The sequence below is a fragment of the Coffea arabica genome, chromosome 1c (assembly GCF_036785885.1).
Source record: "Coffea arabica cultivar ET-39 chromosome 1c, Coffea Arabica ET-39 HiFi, whole genome shotgun sequence".
Classification (NCBI taxonomy): domain Eukaryota; kingdom Viridiplantae; phylum Streptophyta; class Magnoliopsida; order Gentianales; family Rubiaceae; genus Coffea; species Coffea arabica.
In genome coordinates, this window is record NC_092310.1 from 48,755,181 (window position 1) to 48,765,321 (window position 10,141).

Sequence of the window (10,141 nt, forward strand, 5' to 3'; positions counted from 1 at the left end):
CTAGAAGATATGATAATTCCAACTGCAATCTGCAGAAATTGGACCATATATATTCTGCTCCAACAAAATTGGAGAGCAAACGTCTTGTAAACTTGAGATAGACATGCCTGAGATTCACAGCTTTGGCCAGGATGTATCCAGTTCAGCTACCATTCTAAACAGCATTTCCCAGCACACACAAAACACACCATTACCAGTTTGTTCACATGACACAACACAGATGACTACAATCGGATTGTTTTACATTTACATTCAATCAAATGAGCTGCACAAATACTTGGGATGCAAGTATAATCATTTGGCATAAAGTAATCAACATTTTCGCAATCCATTTATCAAATGGTACATTCATTTGCTACAAATGTCAACATATTTCTGAATCTCAATCTGAACATGAAGAAAAATCCTCAATTTCTTCGGAGATGAGGATGTTTAGATCCTCATTTCCCCAGTTGATCTGTTCTTCCTTGATGTCTTGAACTTAACAACCTACAAGCTCTGGACATCGATGCACCTCAATCAATTGAAGAGTTAGACATTCCCCTAAACAAGAAGGGAGCTCCTGCAATTTCATGCAACTTTCCAAAATTACTTTCTCCTGAGCCTCTCCACTCGACCATGTTCAAGTCTTCCAATTTCAAGAATTTGAGTTCCTCTTCTTCCATTTCCCATTTCCCTACCCCTTTGCAATCAGCTGGTCGGATTAATTTGAGAACCTCAAGATTGGGTAGCTTTCTGATTGTGGAGAATATGCTCCAGGGAAGGTCCTCCAGGGTCAACATCTGGAAAAAATTATAAGTATATCCATCCTCAATATTTGAACAATCAATTTAATCAAATAATACATTAATTTGTTATTAATACATAGCAAATTATTTATGCATTACAACGACAAATATGACATCAATGTAAACAGAACCATACAAAAGATACTAACGCTTACGGCAGATGATCGTTAGCCTGACCATCCGTCTGAATCTCCAACCACGAATCCTCAATTTCTTCTGGTAACCATCCGTCTGAATCTTCATCTGACAATGAAGAGGACTCCTCAATTTCTTCTGGCATAAGGATTTTCAGATCCATGTTTCCGCAATCCATCTGTTCTTTCTTAATATCTTCAAATTGATATCTATCCAAGTTTGGACATCGATGCACCTCAATCAATTTAAGAGGTGATTCCCCTAAACGAGAAGGAAGCTTTTGTAATTTCTTACAATCATCCAAAACTAATTTCTCAAGATGGGGAAAAGAATGTCCTAGGCCTTTCCACCTAACTATCTTCAAGGATTTCAATTTCAAGAACTTGAGTTCAGGGAAGAATTCCCCTTCTTCCATGTCTTCCATTTCTTCACTGTCTTCCATGTCTTGACTGCCCTGTTTCTCTTCCCCATCAGCTTGTCGATTTAATCTCAGAACCTGAAGATTGGGTAGCTCTCTAATTGTGGAAATTATACCCCAGGAAAATTCCTCCAGTGTCAACTTTTTTAGACTGGAAGGGAGACGGAGTTCAACACAATGCATAGTCACTTTACCTAGATTCAGCTTCAGTGATTCCAGATGACTCAGAAAGTTCATTACCACGACCCTATTGCTGTCTGCAGTAAATTCTGCTGATTCCACAAGACAGCATTTCAGTCTGCGGATATTTGGAAACTTTCTGATCAACTTTTCGATGCTTTGCCCAAGATAAAGATTCATAGTTGAAAAAGTGTCTAAATTGTTCAAGATGGAGGAGCTTTCAAGGTTATCATTGGCCAATCCAATATCAATCAAAGCACCATACACATGCAGATGCCTCAATTTCTGCATCTTTAGAAGAGTATCTTGCAACAAAGAAAGACCAACATCATCCTTTGTTCTCACAAGAAAAGTTTCCAAATTTGAGAGCTTTTCTAGCGAGGATGGAATGCCATTCTTGAGCCAACCTAGAACTGCCAAGTACCTCAGCTGAACAAGCGACCATAATTCCCTTGGGAGAGCAGAACCTAGACAAATATTTTCCAAGTCCAGCACTCTAAGAAGTTTCAGGAGAAAAATGAAAGGAAAATTGCACCCGAGTTGGCGGACCCCAAAATCTCGAGATGAATATAATAGAGAGCGTATCTGGGGACAAATTATCCTAGATTTGATGAAATGCTTTGGTTGAGCTTGAATAGATAATCGACGTGGGTTGTACGGCTCATCAAATGTAAGACCCTCATCATACCCTCGTACCAATTCTAGAAAATTTTGAGTTTTGGCTTTTCTCACACAAAACACATGCAACAAATCATGAATGCGGCAGGTCTTGACCTCACCTGCGTATCTTCGTTGCCCCACCATAACTAAGCTTCTATTGATTAGAGCCATTACATAGCCTTCTGCTATTTTCTCTAGGCACTCCGATTCACTCTTCTGCATAAAACCTTCAGCGATCCATAACCATGTCAGCCTCCGGACACAAATTTCTTGATCTTCTCGAAAGGCTCCAAAGTAAAGAATGCAACGCTTCAAATAATCAGGCAGATGCCCGTAACTCAGCTCTAGTATCCTGTTGCATTGTTCTGTGGCACCAACCATGGCAGTTAAACTTATCTTTTCTGCGACTTCTTCCCAACCAGCTTGATGGAGAGTTGCAAGGATACCAGATATGATGGCAATTGATAGAGGCATCCCATTACAAGTTTTTGCTATTTTCCTCCCAAGAAGATTTTGTTCTTGAGAATAGCCTCCTTCTCTAATAACTGCCAGCTTCTTCTGTAGTAAATCACAGCTTTCAGATTCATCAAGTGTCCTAAGATGATAAGGTGTGCCAATAATATCAGTAAGTCGACTTGTTAAGAGTATTCGGCTTCCATTGTTTTTCTCTGGGAATGAAGATTTTAAAGCATTCCACGCTTCGATGTCCCAAACATCATCCAAAACTATGAGAAACCTCTGTCCCAACAAGCATTGATGGAGTTCCTGAGCCAAATCACATTCATCCATCTTAGAAAATTGAGTTTTCTGACCAATGCAAGCCAAAATCTGAAGCAACAAATCGCTCTTGCAATATGTTTGGGAGATACAACACCATGCCTGAATGTGGAAGTGAGATGTAACTCTAAGATCACGGTAAACTCTTTGTGCCAAAAACGTCTTGCCTAGTCCAGCCACGCCCACAATGGAGATGATATCCAGCTGTTTTAGACCTTTTATAAGTTTATCAATTACTGCTTTCTCCTCAACCTGCAAGACCACCTCAACTTCATCGACCGTTGAGATACTACCCGATGATGACACCGGGTAGGATGCTCCACTCGTCTCGCTTCTCACTGTTTCTAAAAAATTAAAAAGAGAATGAAATATCACTAATACAAAATGGAGTGTATTGTAACACTTTTTGCAACACTAATAATTATTGTAATAAATATCACTAATAATTATTGTAACACTATTTGTAATACGAAAGATAAAAAAATAGATTAATTACACTTTGTCCCTCTAAACTTGGACTCTTGTAACACTTTGCTCCCAAAACTTTAAATATATATACTTTACCCTTTATGGTCAACTTTTTGACAGGATTAAAATGAAGTTATATTTTTCATAACCAAAATATCCCTGGTTAATTCTTAAACACACATAACAATTGTAACATAATAAATACCTATTTCTTTAATAATTACTAAATGCATTTAAATAAATTACACTATACATTTCGATCTTTTAGCACTAAAATGAATTAAATAAATCATAAAAAAGAAGTCTAAATAACTCAATGTAGTTATCCCAATGCCGATAGCAATACTTATTTTAAATGATATGAAATTAATTAGTGCATTTGGAATGAAAATCATTTGCTTATATTTTTTATTGTAGCACTTTTTAAAAGTATAGGATTATTCTAGAACTATTATGTAAGGGCATTAATGTTATTTTATTAAAATTTTAGATGAAAAATTCATCATTAATAGTTAATGAAGGGAGCAAAGTGTATATATTTAAAGTTCAGGGAGGCAAAGTGTTATAAAGGGTCAAGTTTAAGGGGGTAAACAGTAATTAACCCTAAAAAGATAGTTGAGAACATAAGTGTGTTGAGAAATGTATTTATGATGCAAATGAAATATTATTTGGAATTTGGAATCAATATACCGTCTAAAGTCCAAACACTCTCAATTGTGATCCATTCGATTATTGTTGAGATGTTACCTTGTGATGGCACATGCCTTGGAATCTTGGTAGCTGTCTGGGCTAGACTTTTGACGAGCATAATTTCTCGTGCAATATCATCAAATAACATCAGAGAGTAGAATGAGATATCTCCAGCTAATAAGGATCCAATGACAAACTCTGCCTTGTATGCAACCTCTATAACATGACTCCAAAGGGCATGGGGATCTTCGTGATGGTTGTGTTGCTCCCCATTTTCTTCCAATAATGATCTTAAAGATACAAGATCATCTTCCATCGTCTGAAGTTGGTGCTTTTCATTCTTGATGTGCTGCTCCAAATTATTCTCCAAGAATGACGTTAAGAATGGGACATCAGCTTGCATCTTTTTATGTCGGAGCTTTTCAAGCTTGATCTGCTGCTCCAGATCAATGATCCAGGATGGCATGTCATAATATGTAAATGTTTCCAAAGGTCGGTCAACTTTAATGTATTGGATCTTGTTCAAGTATGAATTTAAGAAGTCAACTCGATCATTTGCAAAAGAAAATAATGGATCGACTTCACAGCTTTCCAGTTCCTTCAACTTTTCTAGAAGAAGATCGATCAACTCTAATGCATTTGTTGTAGGAAATTTGGACCTTGATGCTACAGGATACTTTTTCTCAATTTCGGCATTAACAAGCTTGATCTTCTCCAGTAAACAAAAGAGCTTAAGATCTATTTCCATGGCTGAAGCTTCTGGGATATTGTCCTGATATAGTGAGAAAATTACAATCGCAGCATCATTGACCACAGCCACAATGCGATCCTTGATTCCTCCAGGAAGCCCATCATAATCCTCTTGCTGCTTCATCAAAATGCCTCTCAAGAACTGCAGTCCCTCGCAGAGTATCCGAATTTGATGCTTTAGAGATGAAGTAAACCAGGCAGGACACTTTACGAGAAACTCCCAAAGATTACCTAGGAGAGAACCTACAAAATTCCCCACTATACACATATTCGCCTCGGTGGACATCCTAAGTGATGAAGACTTAGATTCCAAGATGCTGATATAAGCCAGACGGACTTGCTCAACAACAGGCTTGATCTGATCTTTTACTTCATCAATCTTGAAGCTGATTTCAACAAAAACTTCATTATCATCTCTGAAAAACCAGCAACTGTGACAAAGATGGGCTGCAGACAGAGCCACAACTCCACTGTGCTCCATAAGTTTCCGCTCGGGCTTGCCTTGCGACCTGGCAAAGAGAATGAAATTTTTGAGGAATACTAGCTTCTCTTGCAAGGGCTCCAACAGTTTTTCAAGTTCCGAATCGTAGGCTTCACCCCAGTTGAGAATATCCACAAAATTCTCTAGCAAGGAGTGGAAGAATTCCATGAACTCATCTGTCAAAGAAGAACTGGATGCCAATAAGCGATCCAACATACTGGGATACCTTTTCCCGTATGATTCACCGTCCCAAAAAACAGGGCCCCCTTTCTCAAAATCTCTTGTATTCAATCGGATTCTAGACTCAGAGACGGATTTCGCTAAGGAATTGGAAATATCGACATACGATTTCCTGATTCCTTGCTTAAAACTCTTTAGAATACCTCCAAAAGTTGAAGCTGATCCAGCCAAGTCGCTGGGGGACAATCCATCATCCTCGAATCCAAGAAGAAGAGAGTAAAACTGCTGCCCATTTTCGCGAACGGAATCTTCCAGGCCAACAAATTGATATCTCAATTTCCACTGACACAGAAGGAATGTTTTCACTAGCCCAAGCTCCACCTTCAGCACATTCAAAGCACGATCATACTTGCAGAGATCACCCTGGGGAACCAACAGCCGCAGTTTATCTAAGATGGAATCAATGCAAGCCATCAACTGTTGGGTTTTAGGGATATTACGCAGCGGAAAAAAATTTTTTTTTCCCTAAAACCATCCAGGAATCGCCCTAGATTTTACGTATGATGTACAATAAGAAGGGTTTTAGGATTACCTTAATCCAAGCGGCGTCTCCCTGCAGCGTTGTTTGAGGATGGTCAGCCCTTGAGCAGTCCAATCGTCCTGCCTCTACTGATATCCACGCTAGAGCAACCCTGGATCGTCTCACGAACTATGTATTGAAGAGAAAAAGGTGCTAGCCTTTCTCCACTTTTCAATCGTATATGTTTCTCTCCTTTTTGTGTGTGACAATCACCAAACCTCGTTTTTTTTTTTTTTTTTTTTTTGGTCTATCTTTGGGAGAGACTGCCGAGAGAGCTATCATGAGAGAGATCTCTGATGATATCCAATGATAAGTCTTCTTGTATGATTCAAAATCAAAACCCTTAGACTTCTAATCACATTAGACTCTATCTATCATCATCTGATAGATAAGAGATAATCATTTACTCTTATCTGCTCAATAAGGCCTGGGATTAATTTTCCTTTAAAATTAAACCCTGATAATTTACATAGTTTCAATCCAGGATTAAATCTCTATTGCGTGTGACCCAATAGGTCCCGAATGCATTGGTAATAATTATGATTTAATAATTAGATAAAATAAACGACTTTATTTTATCATAGCTTATCATAAATAATTAATCCATAATTATAAATCACGAGCGGTGTCTAGCAACACATCGCGATTGCCCAATTATTCGGAATTAGTCAAGGGAATTTGACCTAACCTTTCCGTGAAAAATTACCGTGTAATTATTATCCTTTTACCACAGATATCCAATTAGTCAGGAATAAGGAATAAGTGCCAATTCCCTGATGACTAATTAAATTTTCTAGTTCCCGAAATTTACCCTTAATTAGGTTAAATTGAAGACATTCTTCAATTTACCTAATAGTCGACTTTAGGGTTAATTTCTCACTAGTGGCCATCCGGATATCAACTCATTCTATCAGAGTGGTAAATCCTATCTTGATCACCCATTTTCTTTACGTGCTTCACACTACATCCAACTTCTACACTTTAAGGTACTCTCGAAGAGTAACAAGTAAATAGAGTCAAAATGCAGCGATTCACACTCAAGATACTATGGTGATCTCAAGTCGTAGGATCACTTACACAATTTTTCACTAGAGATACACCATTGGCACTAGATAGATATCCTAACGGGATCTCTAAACGGATCATTCCAATGCATTTGTACTTTTCAAATCATCTACACATTAGCCTAAGTATCTTCATACCATAGTTGATGAGAACAACCACTAATTACATTAATTAGAGGCTAACTGTGTACTAGTTTTACCGTACTAAAGATGTCCTATTTCATTAGTACAAAAACTAGGGAATTTTAATAATATTACTATAAATGTGATTGATATCTCATAGTCACCAACTCTTGTGACTATCATCACATTAGTAATATTATAAGGACTTTATCGGTTGTATCTAATATTGAACAGATAAATAAGAAGTTATTAAAATACAAAACATATAATAAGGAATGTATAAAATAAAACCAAATACATTGTTTTAGGGCATACATTCCAACAATCTCCCACTTGCACTAAAACACATTATCCATGTTTTTCATCCCATAAGATAATACATGACTATCATGCTTCTTTTGAGAAAGAGTTTTAGTAAGAGGATCAGCTATGTTATCCTCTGTGGAGACTCTCTCTATCTTTACATCATTCCTAGCAACGATTTCTCTAATCAAGTGAAATCTCCTAAGCACATGTTTGGATCGCTGATGAGACCTAGGTTCCTTGGCTTGAGCTATAGCTCCATTGTTATCATAGTACAAAGTGACCGGATTAACAATGGTTGGAACCACACCAAGTTCAGTTACGAACTTCTTGATCCAAACTGCTTCCTTAGCTGCTTCCGCGGCCGCAATGTACTCAGCCTCTGTTGTAGAATCTGCTGTGGTGTCTTGTTTGGAACTCTTCCAACAGACAGCACCTCCATTAAGAGTAAATATGAAGCCTGACTGTGATTTACAATCATCCTTATCTGATTGAAAACTCGCATCAGTATAGCCTTTGAGCTCTAACTCACCCTTTCCATATATTAAGAACAAATCTTTGGTCCTTCTTAAGTACTTAAGAATGTTCTTAACGGCTATCCAATGACCCTCACCTGGATTAGCTTGAAATCTGCTTGTGACACTCAGAGCATAGGAGACATCAGGTCTTGTACATAACATAGCATACATAATTGATCCAATTGCTGAAGCATATGGAACACTATGCATTTTATCAGTTTCAACTTGTGTCTTTGGACACATGTTTTTAGAAAGGCTTATACCATGAGCCATAGGTAAATTACCCCTCTTAGATTGATCCATGCTAAACCTTTTTAGCACTTTCTCTATGTATGTAGATTGTGAAAGGCCCAGTAGCCTTTTAGATCTATCCCTGTAGATCTTAATGCCTAATATATAGGCCGCTTCTCCTAAATCTTTCATGGAAAAGTTCTTCGACAACCAACCCTTTACCGATTGTAACATCGGTATATTGTTTCCCATTATTAATATGTCATCTACATATAAAATAAGGAAAACAATCGAACTCCCACTAATTTTCTTATACACACAAGATTCATCCGAATTCTTGAGAAATCCAAACTCTTTGATTGTCTCATCGAATCGGATGTTCCAACTCCTAGATGCTTGCTTAAGTCCATAAATAGACTTTTGTAGCTTACATATTTGACTAGGATTTGTAGATGTAAAGCCTTCAGGTTGTGTCATATACACATCCTCATGCAATGTCCCGTTAAGGAACGCGGTCTTTACATCCATCTGCCAAATCTCATAGTCATGATATGCTGCTATGGCAAGCAATATCCGAATGGATTTAAGCATAGCTACTGGTGAGAAAGTTTCATCGTAATCGATTCCCTCTTTCTGCTTGTAGCCTTTGGCTACCAGTCTAGCTTTATAGGTAACCACATTACCATCCATGTCAGTCTTCTTCTTGAAGATCCATTTACACCCTACAGGTTTTATCCCTTCAGGTGGATCAACTAAGGTCCACACCTTATTGTCGTACATGGAATTTATTTCGAAATTCATGGCTTCCAACCATTTAGAGGAGTCTGGATTACTTATTGCCTCTTGGTAGGTAGTAGGTTCGTCATCTTGAATGACTAGAACGTCACTGCTATGGCTCACAAGAAATTGGTATCTCTTGGGAGTTGAGCGTGTTCTTACTGACCTACGAAGCCCTTGTGTATTAACAGCTTCAGTATCTACCCCATCACCATGTGGTTGAAGCTGTTCTTCATTAGATCGTTCAACGTTTGTTGGATGATCCTGAATTTCTTCAAGATCTATTCTACTCCCACTGCTTCTTTCTAGAATGTATTCTTTCTCTAGAAAAATAGCATGTTTTGAGACAAACACTTTTTGCTCAATTGGATTGTAGAAATAGTATCCTATAGACTCTCTTGGATACCCTACAAACAAACATTTGTCAGATCTAGGTTCAAGCTTGTCTGACTCTGCCCTCTTCACATAAGCTGGGCAGCCCCAAACCTTCATATAAGACAGATTTGGTTTCTTTCCTTTCCATATCTCATATGGTGTGGAGTCGACAACTTTAGTGGGTACTCTATTAAGAGTATAAGAGGCTGCATCTAATGCAAATCCCCAAAATGATTTTGGGGCACTTGAGTGGCTCATCATAGAACGGACCATATCCAATAAGGTTTGGTTTCTCCTTTCAGATACACCATTTAATTGTGGTGTACCTGGAGGAGTCCATTGTGGAACTATTCCATTATCTTTTAAATAAACTCCAAACTCATCATTTAAGTATTCTCCACCATGATCAGATCGTAGTGTCTTAATACTTTTATTGGTTTGTTTTTCTACTTCATTCTTGAATTCCTTAAACTTTTCAAAGGATTCAGATTTGTATTTCATTAAATACACGTAACCATGTCTCGAATGGTCATCTGTGAAGGTGATGAAGTATGAAAAACCACCTCTAGCAGTGATCGACATTGGGCCGCATACATCAGTATGTACTAGCCCAAGTAAATCACTGGCTCGTTCCCCTTTTCCA

At 37.9% G+C, this 10,141-nt stretch overlaps 1 protein-coding gene across 1 annotated transcript; it reads right to left on the reverse strand.

The window, feature by feature from the left end:
• Positions 1-939: 939 nt before the first annotated feature.
• On the reverse strand, positions 940-6,001 carry LOC113741629 (putative late blight resistance protein homolog R1B-23). The gene is made up of 3 exons (XM_027269211.2): positions 4,174-6,001; positions 2,301-3,302; positions 940-1,988 (listed from the first exon to the last, which is right to left on the reverse strand). The coding sequence occupies exons 1-3, from the start codon at positions 5,999-6,001 to the stop codon at positions 940-942; spliced, it is 3,879 nt and encodes a 1,292-aa protein (XP_027125012.2).
• Between the last annotated feature and the right edge of the window lie 4,140 nt (positions 6,002-10,141).

Coding starts and splice junctions, on each gene's coding strand:
- LOC113741629 (XM_027269211.2), bottom strand. CDS start 6,001: ATGGCTTGCATTGATTCCATCTTAGATAAACTGCGGCTGTTGGTTCCC. Junction 3,303..4,173: donor AAGGCATGTGCCATCACAAG/GTAACATCTCAA, acceptor TTAATTTTTTAG/AAACAGTGAGAAGCGAGACG. Junction 1,989..2,300: donor GGGGCAACGAAGATACGCAG/GTGAGGTCAAGA, acceptor ATATTTGTCTAG/GTTCTGCTCTCCCAAGGGAA.